General features: G+C 39.3%; 1 protein-coding gene across 1 annotated transcript; it reads right to left on the bottom strand.

Annotated features, from left to right (window-relative positions):
- Positions 1–2,015: 2,015 nt before the first annotated feature.
- Positions 2,016–21,238, bottom strand: LOC144528247 (GDNF family receptor alpha-4-like). The gene is made up of 9 exons (XM_078266736.1): positions 21,147–21,238; positions 20,779–20,819; positions 10,162–10,428; positions 9,988–10,080; positions 9,517–9,886; positions 7,467–7,576; positions 6,429–6,563; positions 4,814–4,950; positions 2,016–2,607 (listed from the first exon to the last, which is right to left on the bottom strand). Exons 1-9 carry the CDS (start codon positions 21,236–21,238, stop codon positions 2,407–2,409), a joined length of 1,446 nt encoding a protein of 481 aa, XP_078122862.1. The 3' UTR covers positions 2,016–2,406.
- Between the last annotated feature and the right edge of the window lie 663 nt (positions 21,239–21,901).

Here is a 21,901-nt window from a genome sequence, read left to right on the forward strand (position 1 = left end):
AAAAAAAAAGTTAAAATGTTCAATGTCTATACCCAGCAGTCATTTCTTGGTCATTTAAATGTTTTATGTCAGACGTGGAAATTTCCAATGGGACATTTATTCTTCTTTTACCAAATCGGCACACTGTTCCGCTATGTCACAAAATTACACAGTTATAACACATTACAGTCAGAATTATTTGGCATGTTGGATATGTCTTTAAAAGAAAGTTAGCGTGTAAAACATAGCACTGTACAGTCACTCAACTGAATTTTCAAGATACAATCTAAAAACGGTCTAATTTCAGAAATATTCACATATCTTCTTAAAGACTTTTGATTTATGGATGAATAAGCTTTTTTTTTCTTTAAAACGCCTTTAAATCATCAAAAAAAATCAATCAATATTTAATGCAAATGTTTACTTTACATAGTTTACAAATATAAACAAACTGAAAGTGAAAATACATGTAAACTCACATTCAGTCATTAAGGCCAAAGCGCACTGGATGCAATTATTGACACTGGATGCTGTTCATTTGATGCTTTATGAATAAGCAGCATCACAGACACTGCACTGTGATGGGTTATGTTTATTTAGCATGTTTATCTATCAACGCGTCTGGTTCATATATGTGGTTACCAGCTGGTTGTCCAGCCAGACCTGCTAAGCTTGCAGTCACACTTCAGTGCTTTGTTAACTGGCCTTTTCCTCATCAACTTCTTGGCTTCCTGTAGCCAAACTCTCAAAAAAACCAGCATGATGTCATTTTGCCCCAAGGTGAGTAATAGCTACTGCAGGTCTACTAACCTTACAGTCCTACTTTTACTTCTAAAAATCCAAACCCAAGTTTGAAGTAGTCATGGACCTGCATTTGCAAAAGCATGGCTTATAGGCTTCCAGTGCGTGTTATGCCTTTATGTCTGTTCATTAAAAGTCTTTATGTCAATTAATCATCGTGTAAACAAGTCCAATAGTGGGGGCAAAAGGTGGTGGCATCATACTGCCTCCTCAAGTGATATTCAAACACCCAATTTTTTTGATATGTCTTTGGACATTTTCCATTTTATATATAACAATTTTTTAATATAACAACAATGATTTGATGGTACTTTGTTATTAGAGACAACATAAGACAATATAAGACAGTTTCCTTGCAGAACTCAGACAGGTTGTTTCTTGCAAAGTCATCCTCAAATTAGACAAGTTTATCCCTCTACATAAACTTCACTATACTTCTCTTTACCTACCCCCCTGCAGCTGTGTAATTTCACAAGAAAATGAGCCATAAGAGAAAAAAATCATTGACATCAGCAAAAGCTATTTCAGGCAGAGAGAATGGCTCAATGTGCTGCTCAATGATCGGAGCAGCCAGCAGGCTTTACAACATCCTGTGTCCATCCCTTTCTCCGTATCTCACTCTCACAACATATACAGCAAATGATGGGCATGGAGGACTAAAAACACACCTCCTGAGGATAAGAAAAAAGTGAGAGGGTATGACAGCAGTAAATTGGTTATTTCCTCCTGTGAGCCTTACTCCAGACTTTCTCTCCATGCTGAGCAATTTGAATTGTGCGGTAATTGCTCATGTTGCTTTTTTCATTCCTACAATAGAATTTGATCTCATTACTTTTGCCTATGGTTGAATTCTCAGTCACTCACCCTGATAGGAATAATACCAAGTGGGGTGTTAACAAAAGAAGCAGAGCAGAGCGACTGTTGCACTCTGATTTTTGGCGCACAAAGTAAGAAGAAGGCAAAAGATCTCGCACATTTGGTTTGTCTTATCACTTTTTTAAACAATTGTTAAAAGTTTTTCCTTCTTCAATGGTACAAAGCAGTTTAAGTGTGGGGCAGTTTCTTATTAGCTTGCTGTAAAGTGGATTATCTTACTCAACCATATGAAGCAGGGAGAGGAAAAGCCAAAGGGGCCAACAGAGAAACGGATGTGACATGAGTCATGAAATAGAAATCAAAAGCCGTGCTCCAGCCTGGTTGCAGTGGAGTAGACTGGTTATGGTGTGTATAGTGGATGTGGCCTTGGGCGATGTGCTTCTTGTTAAAAGAGGGGATGTACTTTGAGTTTGAAGCACGCTCAAGATAGAGTATTTGCCCAGACAGCATTTTCTAAATTCACCCATGCACTCATATAGCTGCTCACGTTGTTCCCTGCATTTCATAGGAGAGGACTAGAGCAAAGACGTGGCAGATACTGCGGGACTAATGATATCTTTTAACTCTTGAGGAGACAGTGATAGGAGAAAAAGAATTATGAAATAAAGTCTTAAGTTTTAAAAATGAAAAAAAAGAAGGAAATTGGGCATTTAATTCACGCAAATGTCCTTTGTGGCTCATTCTGAGTGCTGTGATAGATTTGAAAGTGGTAGCGAGTGTAAAATATGAGCAAAGAATAAGATGGAGGCTTCAGTATCTCCAACACTCCCAGTCCAGGATGAGCGTAGGCAGCAGCAGTAATGTTAACACGGGTACTGCTCGGCTAGCTGCTCCGCGTTTACTTCCTCGAGCCCCCGATTCAGTGTTCATGTCCTTCTCAGAATATGGTGGGATGATGTTGAATTCTTCGCTATCTTCCTCCGCCTGCTCCTCTTCCTCGCTGTCCTCCATCTGTAAAAGCAGGGGAAAGAGTGATTCCTCCAATTAACACAAGTGGTGGAGCATGGAGGGAAGAGAAAGGTCCACATCAATGCAGAATTTAAAACTGCAAAGGAAAATACAACCAAAACAACCAGAAAGCTATTATGTTAGGAGTTTGAACAATACTGTGGTTCAACTGACAAAAGAAAGCTATATGTTACAGTTTTACATTTTCACACTGTGTCAGAAAAGGGCTGATTAAACTCTTCTAGTGCAGCGAGCACTAGCATTGACATTTACTTACATTTATTATATAGGCTACTGTCTTACAGTAAGCCTGATTTCCTGAAATCCTCCAAAATCCTCATGGGTAAGAAAACAATAACCATGTATTGGCAGAAACCCCAGATCTAGATCAACACTTTAGTCTATTTGATGATAAACTGGCTAATCTGTCCACCAAAATAAGTGTCTGAGGTTTTCTGCTGACAGAACATAGTATGAAGACATTTCCAGTGTGCATCAAACAGGACTAGCCCATTGCCGTCTGATTTGGTGTAGTCCAAATATATATATAATAATTCAAATGTAAAAATCATGAACATGAGAAACAGTCTACACACTTGTAGCAAGCTAAAATCCCTCTAAAACTTGACATTACACCCAAAATATAACATTGTGCCCATAGTATGCCAAAATAACCTCTAGTTAATGAGATTTAAATCACATTTAAGGACCCCCCTCAATATAAATTGCTTTCAATTTTTGTATTACAATTATATTGTTTAAGTTACCCTCAAATTATTTAATGTGTGAGTCTGCCGTCCAGAAAAAGACTTCCACCAACTCAACTTGGAAAAGACATAAAACATGCTAGCAGGTTAGCTTGCTTATGGCGTTTTTCCACTACATGGTACCTGCTCGACTCAGCTCGACTCTACTCGCCTTTTTTGGTTTTCCATTATGAAAAATCATCAGCCGAGCTGAGTCAAGCAGGTACCATGTAGTGGAAAAACGCCATTAGAGGTACATGTAGGCTAAACCCATCATTAACTCCCCTGTAAATCTTGTTTTTCAGCTTGCTACAGTGATGTAGAAGTGTACTCAGGGTGTGTCAGTACACTGTGACATTACTGTTGGGTGTGGTAACAGGTACAACAAAGCGCACTTGTGATCATACATAACCACAACTATCAGTGATGCTGGATGTGGTCAGAGGTGCAACACAATTTAATCTGTAAATCTGGAGAGGACGGTGACACATTGGTTTCTACTAAGTCCGATAATAAGTTACTCTTCAAGTTTAAAATTCAGCTGTTTTGTCTAAAATGACTTAAAATAGCAAATTTCTATGTCAACATTAAATATACTATTTTACAAAACTTAAATTTATATAGTGTTTCCTTCTTTCCCTGGTGTCTCACTGTTGAAGGGTTTAACAGTCCACATATTCTTCCCACTAACTGCTTCTAGACAGCCCTCAATACAGCGAAGCCTCCACTTGAACACAGACAGAGAGGATCCTGTGAGGGTGTACAAGCTGAAAACAGACAGACCTTCATTCTGATTTTTATTTGAGCCGGAGTTTTATTTTTCAAACTTTATTCAACTGGCACTGCCATCACAACTAGAGGAGAGCACGTGTTGTTCCTGTTACTGCTTTAGCATAGCAATCCATTTTTCAGAATCTATTTTAAAATGTTGAAGTGTTCATTGGCAATTGAGTTTGAGGTTTTTCTCAAATCAAATGTTAAGCTTATTAAGGTCATAGGAAACTGTTTTATTACAGGAGACATTCACTTTGTCACTGGCATTAGAATGCATCATCACAACTTCAGTGCTACATCTAAATTAGGAAACCCAAATGCATCATCTTTACATAAACTGTATATCTGGATGTGTAATATGCAGCCCACCAGTGTCAGTGCTTTACGGGATTGTGGGACATGATAGGAGGAATAAGGAGGATTAAAATTGTGCGAAAATAGGGACTATGGAGCAGATGAGTGTGCATACATGAATATTAACAGTAAGGGTTGTGTCTAATACTGCAAAGACCTACGGCTAATCCTCAGCCACAGTGAGAGGTAGAGGTAAAGGAGGGAGCTGCTGGGCCCAACTGCTGGTGATACTTTGGTGTTACCACCTGATATATAGTCGACTGTTTTAATTCAGCTTGTAGCAAGTGTTGAACACCAGCATATGGTAAGACAGTGAAAAAGTAGAGGGTGCTTACACTGTTGAATTCAGGGAGAGTGTTAACACTGACGTGGACCCTCTCCTGGAAGATGTGCGGGGAGGGCTGAGAAGCTGGCACGGGAGTGTTTTCCACAGGAGGAGGTGCGGAGATTCCCATGGAGCTGATGGCATTGCCTGAAACACAATCAGCAGGGGCCTTCTTCATTAGCTTCACATCTTTATTCATCCTTGTAGCATCACCAAAATATTATCAGTGACTTTTAAAAGCATAGTTAAAGCCACCAACCCTGTAAATACTGTGCACAATCGGGCAAAAAACATTTGAATTTGTTGGTTAAACCACATTATAGTGGCATAGCTCTTGGGATGGCATTATTGGTAGGTCGGTCGGTCGGTCCGCCACTTTGGTCGAGGCTTATTTATGTCCACAACTATTAGATGGATTTGGTGGATACATCCATGTCAACCACAGGATGAATTGTAATAACTTTGGTGATCTTCTGACCTTTCATTTATGTTAGCATTGTCATTATGAGCCATGGATGCATTGAGGACAACTGATACCAAGTTCAAAGAGGGCACCAGATTAATTTCTATGAAAGTTGCTCATTGGGTGGATACACCAAGAAAAGCCTCCATGGATTTCTGAGGCCTATAGAGCATGCACACTATAGCCCTTCTCCAGCCGGACCGGATTGAGAGCATGTCAGTGCATCTGAGTCCTTTGAATTCCTATCGGCTCCCCACACACATAAATGTATACAAAATGTAATCATCACTCTTCTAGACTTTCCAAATGTTACTGGTCTGAATGGGTCAAATTCTGATAATAAAATGAGTAATTTAGGTGGGTTTGTGATGATAAAAAAAAAATCATTCACCACATTACAGCCACTTTTATGGTTGTGTATGGGAAATTTCAATTAAAACAACCTGACTGTCCTCTGACCCTTAGTCTTTTAGTGTTACACAGTGCACATCAATTGGTGTTATTGTGAGCACATTTTACAGTAAAAGAGTTACTTTTAATTTTTAAAAGCACGTTATACTTAAACCATGCTTCCTGAGGAGGATATTTTGAATCGCTTTCCAGGGCTGCTGGTTCGGCAAAAATTCAACAAGAAGCCATTTTATGTTTATCACATTTGGAGAAAGGATTCATTGACTCCACATAACTTGGAAATGGCATTCACATTTGGCAGCCAACCAGACACAAGGAAAAATCTCTCACCATTTACTAATTTATAAGAAAACATTACGGTTCAATGGTTCAGCCTTTCAGTCATCAATTACGAACCACCTCATCTAAATTCTGCATTAATGCACATTATAAAATGCTTTAGTATGAGCAGCATCTCAAGATCAATTTAGTTTATACTGAGATTTGATAGCTAAAAGGTAACGTTTCCTCTGTCATTATCTTGACACAGAAATAACTGACAGTTATTGTATATGAGTTAAGTTTGGAAACATTTGTCACTCAAATAACACATGGTCACATGTAGCTTCTATCCTGGAAGCTGCACATATTTCATGCAGGAAACTCCGAGAGCTTTAACTCATTCATTATTATCACTTAAGTCTTTGTGACTCACCATGGACATATATAGTATATTGCACTGCATGCCGTAACCTAATGACATTTTACTTACGCAGACATATATTGTTGCTGAACAAGTGCAGGATACGCTGACAGCCCTGCCATTCGTTCCCACTGCCGTCACATGCGCACCACTGGGACACTTCTGTGCTGCTGTTGCTCACATAGTTTGGAGTCATGATGGTGCCTTGGTATAGAAAGAGGACATACAGTTATAGAGGTCTACAGATATATATAATATTACAGGTGCAACTTTAAAAAGTTTTTACGAAATATTTTCCTGAGGCAAAAGAATTTCATTTCCAGCACAAACCTCCATGGAAGGTAAGATGCAGTTTAACAACAATATTGGTGCCCTGGGGACCCAGTGTCACCAGTTTTCTAGCTCTAGGTATTGATAATTGCAGGTACACAAAATTACTTTTTGAAAAATACAGTTTGGGAAACAGAAGGAAATAATATTACCTGGATCATTTTTGTAGAGCTGCTAGACATGCAATTTTTAAATCAAGTTTTTGAAAGTGATGCAGCAGCTTTTTGCAGTTTACCATTTATGAACCTCTGTAGAGTTATTTAGTGCAAAAAATAAAATATTAGATATATAGATATGCAACACAAATCCAAATGTGATGGCAATTTTTGTTTAAATAAACACTTTTAGGCAACACTTCTGTAGCTTTTTTTGCGATCTTCTGCAGATGGTCTCACAGCAACACACGTACATCAAGCATGCTCGAATGATTGAGGATAGCTGTGAGAGTCTGTTATTTATCTAACTTTAGGGTCAAGCATTATCATATCACAGTCAGAGACACGTGATATGAAGTCTGATTAGTACAGAGAACGGAGATGCTTTTAACGTTACACATTCAGCATCATACGTGAGTCTCTCTGAGTCCAGGGGTTACTGAATTTAAGAAATGGTCAATACATCAATTTGTCTATTACAGTCAAATATCACTGTTAGCCACCTAGTGATTTTTTCCAATAACAAGTTCTTTGAGCAGCTCTATGTCTTATTTTCACATAATTCCCTCTTTTTCTTTCAGCCTCATCTAGCTATCTATCTATTTCTTTTCCTCCTTCTCACCTATAAGTCCAGCGTAGGCCTTCAGACACATGGCTCTGCTGTCTCGCATACAGCCAGAGGCAGACAGAGGGGAGGGCTGGCAGTTGTGTTGGAAATCAGCGAACCGAGATCTGAAAAGTGCGCACACACGCACACGCACGCACGCACACGCACGCACACGCACGCACGCACGCACACACACACACACACACACACACACACACACACACACACACACACACATAAAGAAACTAAACTGTTTTTATCCGTCAGCACAGAGAAACAGAGTGTGCATTTTAAAGTAATTTGAAAATTTCATTTTGGGATTCAGGATCGATTGCATTGTACACCTATAGTCACACATTGTTTGCAACCATTGGTATTCAGGGTGAGGATAATGTCCAATGTGCTGACAGTGACCGCTAATCTCAGAGGTTTACAAGCTATAGATTTTACAACTAGATGATGTTCAGTCTTAAACATGCACACAGTCTAAGACATTTTGTCATTTGTAGCAGATCTATAATACTGTATACCTTGAGCTAAAACTGAAGACGCTGTATGAATGTGATGAGTGTTTCTCTGCTTTTCCATGCTTTCCACAAGAAACACGTCAGCTGCAGTTAATGCTCCTCTCTCTTCTTGTTATAAATCTAATACTACAGAGAGGGATTTTACATGACCTTCTCAGTATTTTTTTCTCTTATCATTAATAACCTCTGTAACATTTACACAGACTAGACTGGTATTAATGAAAGATAGTCCCATAAAGTAATGACTAAAATTAGCCTCACCAAAGCAGTTATAATTATACTGATGGGCAGGGGCGTAGACATACAATTCTGGGCAACTAAAAGCAAACTTCCCCCCAATCTCTATTTTATGTCTGCAAACCAATTCGTTTTTAGATCTTTTGGGCCACAATAAATGTCACCTGCTTATTTTCCACTACCACCAGTGAGGAAAGGATAAATAAATAAAAAATAAAAATGTATTGTGTTATTTTTTGAGTCTGAGATTCTTGAGCTGAGAACCAAGTAAATGCCAGAATTGATGTAAGTCATAGACTAATACATGACTCCTCCACTGAGTCTGTTATTTTGAGGACATCTTGGATTTTATCATCGTCAGAAGGCCATCCCAATGCCATCCCCCTTGTTAGCAAAATGACCAAAATGCATACCTCTTGTTAAACGGCCATCCCCCCTTCCCATCCCCTAGTAGCAAAGAGAGTGTAGGGGCAGAGGGGTTGTTTAGACAAGTCTGACTGGCTCATTTGTCCTTTATCTGACTGAGGTCTGTGCAAGTTAGAATCTATGGCCCTGAACATGGCTCTGAAATATTAGTAGTCTAAAAAAAAAAAAATCAATGTGTGGTGCTGAAGTAGCAGACAGAGTTGTAATTGCAACTTTTTCTCTGAGTCACGTCTGTCTGTCAGTTTCACCTTGGATCTATAATATTCTCTAAACTATATAGCTAGGGGGGTATTAAAAAATACAGAACCAAAAAAGTTGTTCATGGAGAGCTAATATATATATATATATATATATATATATATATATATATATATATATATATATATATATATATATATATATATGTATATATAATTTTGGTGATACCAGTTTCTTATATGTGGGAATGTTCTTGTCTTATTTTACAGTAACTGAATATCTTTGGAGTTAGGACAGGAGTTGACAGATAAAAACTATTTTCAAACGTCATGTTTGGCTGTTTGGTGATGGGCATATTTCACTATTTTATGATCTTGTATAGAACAATTCATTAAGAAAATAATCGGATGGTTAATCAAGAATGTAAATAATAGTTGCATCCCTACATGGGATACAAAAAGAACAGGGGCCCACTCATCAAAACACTGCCTAATAGTGAAGCTATGCCTTTTTTGCAGACAGTGTACTAGAGTCATTCTTTGTGGTACCTTTTCTGCTCCTTTATACTTTGGTGCATTGTGAAATCTGCATTTCTTCTCTTCTGTGTGGTTCCATGCTGAAACCCTTATTAAGGGCACAAAATGTACTGCATTATTACACCAACACAACCATCTTACCTACATAGCTCGTCTTTGGAGCAGTAGTTCTGAAGGCTGAGGCAGTTGGGCTTGCCCACTCTTTCCTCCCCTTTCCCATTCTCCTCATAGGAACATGACGGGACGATGGTTTTCCTCCGGCGCTCCCCACACAGTGTGTCAGAGCAGGGACAGAAGAGCAGAGCGAAGCTGTACTCCTCTGGCACGCGCTCCAGGAAACGCCGCAGGGCTTTGTGGCATTTCTGGCGGTTACAGCTGTTGTCAGAGACTGCTGCACGCTTGGTGCAGGCTACAACATATTCTGACCGCAGGGAGCCACATTTCTCATACAGGCCACAGTCCTGCGCTGCCTTGAGACACTGGTTTTGTCCGTCCACAGAAAGAGAGGAAGCTGAAGGTCGTCAGGAAGAAAACAGTATATCAGGAATTAAAAATCATTACAAACAGCGATTTGGGTGCCAAACCTTTAATTATTTATGAAAAGAGCAGTACCTGCCATGATGGAGGCCATACGTGACATCTCAATGTTTCTCACCAGATTTAACTCCAGTTCTTTATATGGAGACACTTCATACTCATCATATGCTGAAACAACAGTGAAGAGTATTATCACATGGATTATGGAGCTGAGAATTTAAACACACAGATGCCAATGCTTAAACCCACCTGCAAATCTCACAGTCCAATAGACCCTGAGGCAGTGTTCCTCTCTGCGAGAGCCACGCTGACACTTGCAAACTTGAAGGGGGCGGTAATGCTGCAAGGTGTTTTGGGCCTCCAGGCACTCCAAGCGGGCATCTGGGCCGAGGGGTGACACAGCCTCCTCAGCCGCACAGTACTCCAGCAGTCTATAGAGCACCATGCAGGACTGCTCCTGGATGCAGCCCTGCTCTGCCACCAGACAGTCTAAGGATGCAGATACTGGCACAGTACCTGGAGGAGAGGTTGATATTGTCAGTGGTCGCTAACATTACCACCAATATGTGCATTGTTGTATTGTGCAAGCGAGGTGAGTGCACTCCATAGACCCTCCACTGCACTATAGGTTACTTTAATATCCAACGAGGAGGATTAAATTGAAAGCACACAAGTGTAATAGAGTAGCAACATGGGTGAAACCTAAGTGTTCCACAAAGAAAAACAGGAGTATCTTGGATAATTGAATTTAACACTATTGAGTTATGCTATGGTTATAATCATTTCATAATTGTTTCTTCATCTTCACGATGGGACTCCTAGTTGACGCCTAATGCTTTATGTACACACGTCTTACAGTAAACCGTTGCCTTTTTATTAATGCTCCATATCTTTACAGTTCAGTCTCAATGTTTGTTCTGATGCAAGCTGTGTCCATCCAAGCTTCTGGAAATGCTCCAGCTGCCAGTCACCTCACATTGTGGTACTGTGAGTTAGCCTCTTCTTTCTTATCTCACGCCACAATGCTCCTAAATCAGTGAGCTCAACACATGAATCATACATTTAGAGACATTTTATGAATCTATGGTGCCTTCCTGTCAAGTTTCAAACCTGCCCACCTTATCCTGCTCCCTGAACTGCAATGTCCTAATTCTAGGGCTGGGTATCGTTTAAAGAATTAGGATACCAGTACCAATATCAGTACCCTGAAGGTGATACCGATACCAACAGTATCAGTACATCATTTGATACCTTTTTTTCTACTTCATTTGACACCCATCATGGAAATGGAAGCATTCAGTTGCGAAAAATGCCACCACCACTCCTCCACTAGTTGCTGTGGTAGTGGGCTAATCACAGTTGCATTAAATCGAGAAAAAAAACACTTGCAGTGATTGCCTTGATAAAAGCTGCATAATGTTCACCTTCCTCAAGCAAGTGTAGAGTTAATTCTTACTAATCCTGAAACTGGTATAAATCGGAAATGGAAATGGAATGGAAAGTAGTAAACATGCATTTATCAATCTAAAAACCTGTGATATGCTGTTGAAAATCAGTGTCAGAGCAGTTCCACGTGGATGTATTGTACAAAAGCAATGCTGTTATTATTGTAAAAGGACACATGAACAGCTGGGGGCCAAACCTTTTGCAACTGGGTGCTGCTTCACTTGAAACAAGCTTTTCACCGATGTCAGAAACTGTCTACACATGTAATGCTAAAGACAAAACCCATTCATTCAGCACAGTGCTTCCAATTTTGCTTTCAGACAGAGACTACATCTGGATATAACATTTAGTCAGGGACTCAACTCAAATGTCCACTATGAGGATGTTTCCCTCCTGAAGTTCCCTCAGACAAATATATATATATATATATATATATATAAATATATAAGAATTCATCCCGTTGCATTATACAAGTGTTGTTGAGTAGAAATGCGTTTCATATCACAAAACACATTTACTCTAATACGAATACATTATTCAATAGAATAACAGCCATGTTGGCCCACAGTGATTAAGCATTAAGAGTGTGTTGATTGGCAGTGTTCTGTACAGAATGACTGAAGGTGAAAAACTACAAATTATTTCAAATACTGATTGTTGCACCATGAGAAACACAATGCAGAAAGGCCAGAGGCAGCCTGAGAGAGACAAGAGAAAATAAAGTAAGCCCTCTAAAATAAAAATGCATTCTGATGAAGCATTTCAGGAAATTAATTTTCTCAAATGTGACACGTAATTGTCCCCGCAAATTACACTTTATACACAGCGATTCTAGAAAAGGAAAAATAGCTTATGTAGGCAATATGCATAAATAGCTTTAGCTTGCCAATTTGCTATATCCTGTCACTTTTTAACTGCACAAAAGGAATTGACTAGAAGACATTTAAGAATATGTTGTGCAACTAGAAATGAATGGCGGAATGTTTGAACTTTCCTGTTAACAAATATCTGTACCTATTTTAACCTCACATGGACTTATGCTTTGGTACATTAACATATACATCACACACACACACACACACACACACACACACACACACACACACACACACACACACACACACACACACACACACACACACACACACACACAGCATTGTGTTAGATTGGTCACATACTTCAATTAAGCGCCTGCTGACTGGCAGCGGTTGCAATCCAATTCTGCTGCTGCATGTTTCGTAATCTCAGGCTCCACATGAGGTCCATGTCTCCCTTTGGCATGAGACATATCATAAACAGAGGCTCCGCTTCATCGCCGCTGCAGGAAACCTGCCAAAGCTACTGCAGTGACTCCATGGGAAGAGGTGGGGAAGAAAACCCTACACACAGGGCAATGAGTCATACTCACAGTCACAGATCCCCAAAGTATGTAAAGGTGACGATTACCTGCCTATCTATGTTCAATGATACCTTGATAAATATACTAAAGTTTTAAATTCTGCTATGTTTAACTGCAATTTAAACAGGCTTCATGTAATCTCCTTTGGGCAGTGCATAGCTTATTCATTATTCCTTCTAAGTGTTTGCTCCCTCTGGCTTACCATTGATAAAGAGAGACTATCAGCAATTTTAGTTTCTAAGAGCACACACACACACACACACACACACACACACACACACACACACACACACACACACACACACACACACACACACACACACACAGATAACAAAAACCTTTATGAAGTACAGAAAAGCTCTGTTAATTTTTCAGGTCATAATTATTTTAATAATAACATTATTTAATGTCATGATTATTTAATGTCATGACGACAAAGAAGGAGTGTGCTCACATTATGCCAGTGGAGAAGGAAATGACTAAAGGAAAAGTCTGGGTTAAGGGAATTGTTGGTCCGAGCATGGATGTGTTTTAAAGAAAAAAGAAAAGGAGAGAAAATCTAGATGAATTACTGTGATATGTGAGCCATAATACACCCTATTAATTTCTCACTGGGGTAATTAATAGACTTTGTGAGGCAAAGCTGATGAAGGTTAATGCCATAAATGACAAAACCACAGACCACGCACACCGACATTCACGAGGAGTGAACTGGTTTGGCAAAATGTATCAAGTGTAAGTGTATTAAAACGAGTGAGATGGGTAGCAGAGCATCCAGATTGTTTAGCAGTAATTTGACTTGAGATGAGACCGTGGTAGGAGAGTGTGACTCTGATGTGAAATGTGTTCACAGGGATCGTAACAGAAGGAATCTTGGCAGGAAGTCGTAGGCTCGAGGAGGAAATGGCAGCAAGGCTACAAGATAGAGCAAGACTAGAGAAACAGTTGTTACTACCTGCACTCATTCATCTGACCTGCAGTCAAACCAGTAGGATTCCTAAAGTAGACTGCATATAAATTAGTATGTTTCCATGCACAATAATGTTACACAGAAAGGTGGTCTAAAGTGGAATGTTATAACTTCAGTTTTACTTGTTCCAGCCTCTCTTTTCAATTCAGGTAAATACTTTAGTCAAACAAAACAAGCAGTTTCAAGATGATAACTTGGTATTTGGAAATTGTGATGGCCATTTTACAATATATTATTTTCTAGCATTATATAGAATGAAAAAAATCCTTAGTTGCAGCCCTAAATGGAATGACAATCATTGAACTCAGTTGAACCCTATTGGGTTCATTAGTAGCAGACTATTTTAAGGATGTGACTCCATGAACATGAGATACAGCGTTTGCATATCCTGGTTGGTGTAAAGTAAATGCATGTAAATATTTGAATATCCCCAAAATACTGTGCAGTTAATGGAGTCGTAATATGAAAGCTAATTGACCTTGCGAGACCACACTGGAAAGCATTGGACCATATAAATGGGAGCGAGTAAGATGCAGGACAATAGAGCACATGTTTGTGAGTCAAAACAATGGTTTTCCTGCCAAAATGCCTATTTTAATTTGGATTTACGCTACTACATTCATAATACATATATTTATTATAAATTGGACAGAGCACATGGCAAATGAAAGGGGTGTCTTTGTAAACATTTGCAACAGCAAGTAGTAGCTAGATTAGGTCCAAGTCTAAACATATTACATAAATAAATAATAAAGACAAAAAAGTGACTGACCCCATCTCTTTCCAAAAATTAAAAGCCTTCATTTTACACAGTAAGGTTTGATTAAAAACTCTGCACCATCTTGTCCCATTAGTGATTATCAAGAATCTCTGCACTGAGTCAATACAATACGGTGACATTCGTGCACAGAAGCAAGAGTGATGCATTTTACATCACCGCTGAGAAAGGACAACAGCAGTGTTTAGCTTTGGAGACAAAGAGGACATAACACTTACAAGATAATTACCTCTTCTGAAGAGTCCATCATGTTTTTTAATCCTCCGTGTTAGCAACTGCGTGATGAATGGGTAGGGGTCTGATAACCGAAGGCTGGTATCATGTGGATGCTCCGACAGTGTTGTTACTTAGAATTCCTCATGGCGACAGAAACTACGCAGTATAGCTTTAAACTTTAAATTAACATCAAAAATATGCTTAACAGTTTGCACACATTCTCATTGAGGAAAATTACAGGCACTGCCCTGAGCACCCTCAGTCATGCAGTACTTTGAATAAAAACAAAACAGGATAAGTTCTGTTTCATTTATAAAAACAAACTTATTCCTCTTATTTATGTGCTGTTTCAGGGTAGATGACATTTTCTTCAGAAGTGTTCAGCATTGTAGTAAATTTTCACGTGAACAAAAAAACCTACACAGCAGTGATTTATTGTAATTAAAAAACTTCCAAATACCTCATCTGTCAAACAATATGCCATAATAGAGACCCAATGAGTAGGAATTTCCTAAAAAAAAACTAATTTATGTATAGACTCATACAAAAATAATCCTTCTCAATCATCACTTATAACCCACTAGAAGAGTGTGGTGGTGTCTGTATCTGTCTATATTTTGTCTTTTCACTTTGCTGTGTGCAGGACATTTCTGGGTGTTTCTCTGCCCTTTGCTCTGCCTCTAGCTCTTCTCCCCCGGGAATCTGTTTTGCCCAGGCTGAATTCCTGTCAATTCTCCTGTCTGGACACAAATACTATACCCGCTTAACTCGCTGGCTAGTGTCATTGAGCCAGGAGGGGGGGCAACTTTTAATGTTGTGTTTACAAACCGCAGCGGACCAATCCTACTCACTCTGCCTTTACTCATTGTAATTGACCAAATTAATACGCTCTCCCTTGTCATAAAAACTTATATTTCACTTAAATGTTTCCTATTTTTCTGGGTGTAATGACCCCTGAGCCCATATTTTTCTCGTAGATATTTTTACTGAACTTCTTCCCTTGTTAATCTCAATTTTTGCAACTTTTCTTCCTCCTCAATCCCTACATGATGCTGCACCTAGTGTCTCCCACGTCTTTCTTCACAGGACTTGGCAGGAATATCATGTCACGCCTAAGTGAAGAGCATACATACTGTACAGTCTCACTCAAACAAGCACAGTAGAAATGCATCTTCTGTACAAAGTCCATTTCAAAGAACAACTTGATTTCAAAACCATGTCTTCACAAAAAGCTGCAATTTCATTTCATCACACCAACACCAGCTGTTTCCAAAAAGTTGTAGATGTAACAAAATAACAAACCCTGATCCCAAAATTGCCCAAAACTGCTTTGCATTCACAGGAAAATTATACCTTTGTTTGCTCCTCAATTTGTGTAAGCTAACAAGACAGAATGTGTGACTGGAGTGTTGGCAACTGCAGCATAGTTTCACTTGCTTTAATCGTTTTTTATGCACACACCCTGCAGAGACAACTCCAGCGCTGGAGTTAATTGCAGTTCTATGCAGCCTTCAACAAGATGCACACTTGTTTCTCACTCGCAGTGAGAAATAAGCTACTCAAGGTGTGACCATTGTCATTATTTTTGAACACAGTAGAGATAGAGACAGTTTTACCATCATCATTCTGATCAAATAACACGCAGGTTGTAAGCAGAGCAGGTTGTGATCAATGAGAGCTGCAAAAAAAGATGATAAAAGGGCTTGATTATGCCTGTCAGGCATCAGTGTAGGTGTTTCCAACATGTAGAATGTGGTCCAAGCATCCAAAAGTGACAACTCATCTAGTGCGTACAAGAATAATCTTTTCATGTTCTGGAGCAACTGTTGCCCAGTGTATCCAGGGCACGGATGAGGCCTCGCTTAATGAGCTGCGCTGCTGGATTGTGCAGCCACATCACGCAGGCAACAGCTCTCCTCTGTACTCCAGGTAAAATACATACTTGCATCAGGTGCCGCATCAGCCAGTCAGTGTGTGTAGCTGTGTGAATATTTCAGGCTTCTGCTTCATGATGTGCCAAATATTTCTTGGCAAGTGACGCACATATTGATTTCATCGGGTTGTAGGTTTTTGCAGGTGCCATCATGCATGTGCATAAGTGATAATCAAATTGCCGAACACACACCAACAAATTAAGTATTACACGTAATCCAACACATCCTCTTACCTAAACGATATTATAAGTCGAAAGACTCCCAAAACGACACATACGGCTGTTCTATTTACTGCCGCACAGTGGCGCTTAAATCATGTGACCATAAGCATGTGACCGTTCTATTTAAGGTTGCAATTTTAAACATGTTGAAAACATTGTGAAATGGAACTAGTTAAGTTCAAGCAACACAAATACTTTGGATTAGTAAAATATCAGGGATTGGCTTAAAATGAGTCGTGTAAAACTACTAAAAGAAGTATGTAACATGACATCACGGACGTCACAGCATCACGGACTAAGATTCGCAAAACTTTGGTTAATTTCAAAATGACAGTTGACTTTTGGTTGGTTGGAGATGAACTCCGGTCTCCTGAGTGAAAGTCCTGTGTTTTTATGACACATCCACAACCTCAACCTGCCTCCTTTGGCATTATTATACTGTACTTTGTAATTTGTACAGCTGCGAGAGGTCGCAGCCTAACAAGAAACATAATTATGGGTCATTATGAGCTGCTTGCATTATTGACCCATACGGTCGTTTTCTGGGTGAGGGCGGGCTGTTTAATGACACATAAATTGTACAAATTAACATTCATCAGTGTGACAGTGAATTGAATAAAAATCAGGTGTCATTCAGAAACCCATATTTTGCTGTTAAAGTTATTCTTAATTTTGATTAAACTGATTTTCTTTAAAGCTTTAGTGCATAACTTTTTGATATTAAGAAACGTCCGTTACATTCAAGCCATTGCCAAATAAGTTGCTACACAGCTAATTAAGACTATCAGCTCCACAAAACTCTCTCTGTATTTTTGAGTATGGCTATGTTCAGAAACTGGTGTCGTCCTGTGACTTTCCCGTGCAGAAACTCGAGTGAAGATAATTACCTCTTCTGAAGAGTCCATCATGTGCGCAATCACGTAAGGCTTGTATCATGTGGACGCGCCGACAGTGTTGTTGTCATTAATTAGAATTCCTCATGGGGGCAACAGAAACTACGCACTATGACTTTAGAGTAAAACATCAAATATGTGAAAAAAAATGCGTATTCAGAAAGTGTATTTTATGTTTGTATTTAAGTAATGTCCAATGGGCATGTTGCCAATTTAATCTTTGTGTGCAGCCATCCTAAACAAAACTGAATTACAGGCACAGAGTGCATAAAGACAATGCCTCAGCAGAAAGAGAGAAAAAAAGACTATGGCACAGTAAGAAAGATGAAATAGCCAAGGATTGGATAAACCTGTGTGTATGAGGGCGCTCAACCCCCAACACAGTGTGTACATCAAATAGTCAAACCCTGAACAGAAACAGCTCGAGCATGTGGATATTAGTCCACCTCAGACCTGTGTAACTTAACACAGCAGGAAAATGAGCTCAAATAAATGTATGACAACTGTGTTACGGCTCAATCATGTCCACTAAATGAAGAACCGAAATAGCAGCACTCAATCACCAGTTGCCGTCTGTACTGGGATTTACAATAATCCATAGAGGCCTTGCAGCAAAGGGTCAATGTCGGGTTTAATGTCATTCAACAATAGCCGGCTTTCCATTGATTTATCTGATGAAGGTAGGCTACCGCATGGCCACATTCAAAGTGATCTCATGCATTATTTGTGAGATGTCTAGCCATTCCACTGTTATTCATTTGGGAAAAGACACGGATGAATGCAACAATGCATGCAAACAATAAACATAACCGGTAGAGAACAAGTGATATGTCATTTGAGTATTAGGTCAAATCAGTGACACATAACAAGGGATACAACAGTTTATAAATTATAAAATGTGTTTTTAACACACGATTTAGTTGCAAAGTATGATGTCATGAAGAAGATGTGGGGCTCTGTTTTTGTTCATAGGGGAGTGAACAAAACAGGTTTGCACCTGTTCTCTTCTTTCATTTTGGATGTTTCAATCTTGTGCAGACACATTTATGATAGCATTGGTTAGCCCTGAGCTCTGTGGGGCATCAGTGGTGACAGACAATTTGGGGAGGCTGTTTTCTACCTCTAAAGTTCCCACTGCCATTGTTTAGGTCACAGAGTTGCACAAGGCCAGAGACAGTACATTACAAGGCAAAAATAACATTGTATGAAATGTAATACAGTTCAGAGGAACTATTTGTACAATACCTATAGACCTAGACAGGGGAAGTCCATAAGACTGACCAAAACTTCCAGCTCTTCATCAAGTTTGTCCAAAAAGTCAAGGGGGTTCTGCACTGATTTCACCTTTCTATAATAATGTCAATTAACAAAATTTAAATCCAATAATTTATGTTGCAATCAGGTATAATGGTAGAATTCCACATCATGGCAGTGTGTGTAATTTGCATCTGTAATGACTCATCTTGATGAAGTAGCGCTTGAAAATAACTACTTCTCTTGGTGTGATACCAACTAAGTGCCTGGCAGGTGGGTTTGACACACTGGATGATAAACTGGGTGCCTTTGAGGTGTGACATTCACAAGAAAGCATTCATCATTTTATGATACTAATCTCTAATGGCGAGCCTCACCTGACATTATCTGAATTTTCCTGGATGCAGTGAAGCCTGCGCCAATAATCCTAACAATTACTGTATTTGCATTGTATTTCTGCAGTGAAGAGCACAGGGGGGAGCTATGTTTCATATTTCATACAGTCTTTGTTAACAATGGCTCACGATGCCCTGTAGACAACTACATTCAATTAAAGAAAATGAATTTCTGATTCTGCTTGAGCACTGAAGAACACTTATGATCAAAAATGGCATAAATCAATATCAATAACAACACATCAACAAGCTTTGTATTCATGGGAGATTTCTTTTCCAGCCACAGTCAAATTATTGACTTTAATGATTATAACTCATTTTGTAGAAGCCTGTGTGTGTGTGTGTGTGTGTGTGTGTGTGTGTGTGTGTGTGTGTGTGTGTGTGTGTGTGTGTGTGTGTCTGATCACAACAGATTTGATCACCAGCAAAGACAAAGACTTGTAAGTCAGTGGCACTACTGGTCCATTATGTTGCTGCCATGAAGTTATGATTTTTTGCTTTCACATGTAACCCTTCATCCTATTAATGTCTATTGCACAACGTATGTAAAATGAAAATGTTAAAGATTTACAGATGTGGTAGCCCAAATGCTTTCAGAACATAATTTAGTTTAACAATTCATGTGTGATACTTCCATGATCTGAGACAGTATAATCAATATTTGAGAAGATGAACAGCTTTTTTTTTTTGGAACGAGTCCAAGGCAGAAATAACAGACCTGATAGCCAACCAGATGAAAAAATCTAAGGCTGCTGCTGAATGGGACCCTGATTTTTATGGACCTCTTTTGAGGGTCATCTCAAAAGTTTCACTCAAACCTGTAATAATAAATCTGTCTTGTGCTTAAACACGCAGTCTTTCTATACTCTTTCTATCTCTTTTTCCTTTTTAAATAATGAGCCAGTTATCCTCTATCAGATCACATAGCCTACATGAGCTAAACTATGTGCACATATTTACAAAAATGGTAACACATTTACAAAAAGCTATTGCTTTATGATTAAGTTATTATCAGAGTCTGGGGAGTCAAAATAACACCGGGACATCGTCATCGGCAATATAAACTAACATACAGTGTCCTCGTGTGGATTCTGGGATGGAGGCTTCGTTGCAATCTGTAATTGTTGCTATATTCATCAGAAATTTGCATTGGGAAAAAAACTGGAATACATGCGTGCATTATTGTTCAAGTTCTGGGTACTGGAAGACAAGACATCCTGTAAAAAGGAATACACACTCTGCCCTATTCTATCAGATTAAACAGATTACAGTAAATGAATGATACAATCTCAAAGGTGGCTGATATATTCTACATCTAAAACAGAGAAAACAGCTGTTAGAAATTAGAAATATTGCTTACCATGAGAGAAGACATTGAGCAGAAGTCCAATGAGCATCATCCTGTCCGGGGACATTGGAGAGGTAAGGACAGGGGAAACTCGCACCCGGCTCGCTGCAGCTCAGTTACCAGTCTCCTGCCACATCTAGCCTACTCCTCTGTTGCTGCTGCGCCCGCACAAACTGAGGCAGATCAGATGGGCAACTGCACAAAGTTGGCTAAACTGAACCGTGCACGCAACTGGAGCGATTCAAGTTCTCGCGATTTGGCTTGTCCCATAAATTTTTTTTCGATCCCAGTTATTTTACTCTTTAGTGGAAGCACATTTCAAAAAACATGTATCCAAAGTTTCTCTGCAACTGATCAGCAGATAGTTCCAGTCAGACTACAGTCTCCAAGCGCGAGTTGTGTCGCATTCGGACTTGCGTCGCAGCTCCACAGTTGTCCAGCCAGAGTTGAGACCAGTGCGCTTAGACTGCATGGCGCATTTCTGTTAAAGGCGAAATGTGATTGGCTCCTGGAAATGCTGAATATGCTCATGGGATGTTAAAATGTTTCCTGTGGGAGAACTGTTTCAGCTATTAGTCCATGCATCAACATGATGGACAACACAAGGCGTAGACTAGGCTATAGACTGCATTAAAAAGTCAGTACTTTTAGGCTATAACCATTTGCTAAATGGTTATAGCCTATTTAAGGAACATCATTACCATTCACTAATCCACTTAATTAACCAAACTGTTTTGTTTTATTGTGTTTTAATGGTTTTCAAGGCTGATCAAATATCTTTGGATGGACAGTAATGTCTTTGACCTTCACACTGAACTTATAATAATGGGTTTTGTAACCATACCAAGCAGCATTTTGAGCTGAAGAAGCACAGCAAGTCCTCTGTTTCCATTTGGACCTTTTGGACCATGTTTCTGGTTATAAATATTGCTTTGTCTTTTTCCCTCACATTTTCCCTTTATTTGTCTGCTGAGGTGAGCTTAAATGTTAAATTAAATATGTTCCCTCCTCTGCATTGAGACCATTCTGTAGCCTCACAGCCTTTTCCATTCATCAGTTTACAGCAGGCTGGGACTGTGAAATCTTTACTTGTCCCACTGCAGCAGCTGACCTGTGGGGAAAGGGTTGGTTCAGA

Source organism: Sander vitreus, chromosome 13 (genome assembly GCF_031162955.1).
Source record: "Sander vitreus isolate 19-12246 chromosome 13, sanVit1, whole genome shotgun sequence".
NCBI classification, from domain to species: domain Eukaryota; kingdom Metazoa; phylum Chordata; class Actinopteri; order Perciformes; family Percidae; genus Sander; species Sander vitreus.

Coding starts and splice junctions, on each gene's coding strand:
- LOC144528247 (XM_078266736.1), bottom strand. CDS start 21,238: ATGCAGTCTAAGCGCACTGGTCTCAACTCTGGCTGGACAACTGTGGAG. Junction 7,577..9,516: donor TCCAAAGACGAGCTATGTAG/GTAAGATGGTTG, acceptor CGCACTTTTCAG/ATCTCGGTTCGCTGATTTCC. Junction 6,564..7,466: donor GGCCTACGCTGGACTTATAG/GTGAGAAGGAGG, acceptor TTCTATACCAAG/GCACCATCATGACTCCAAAC.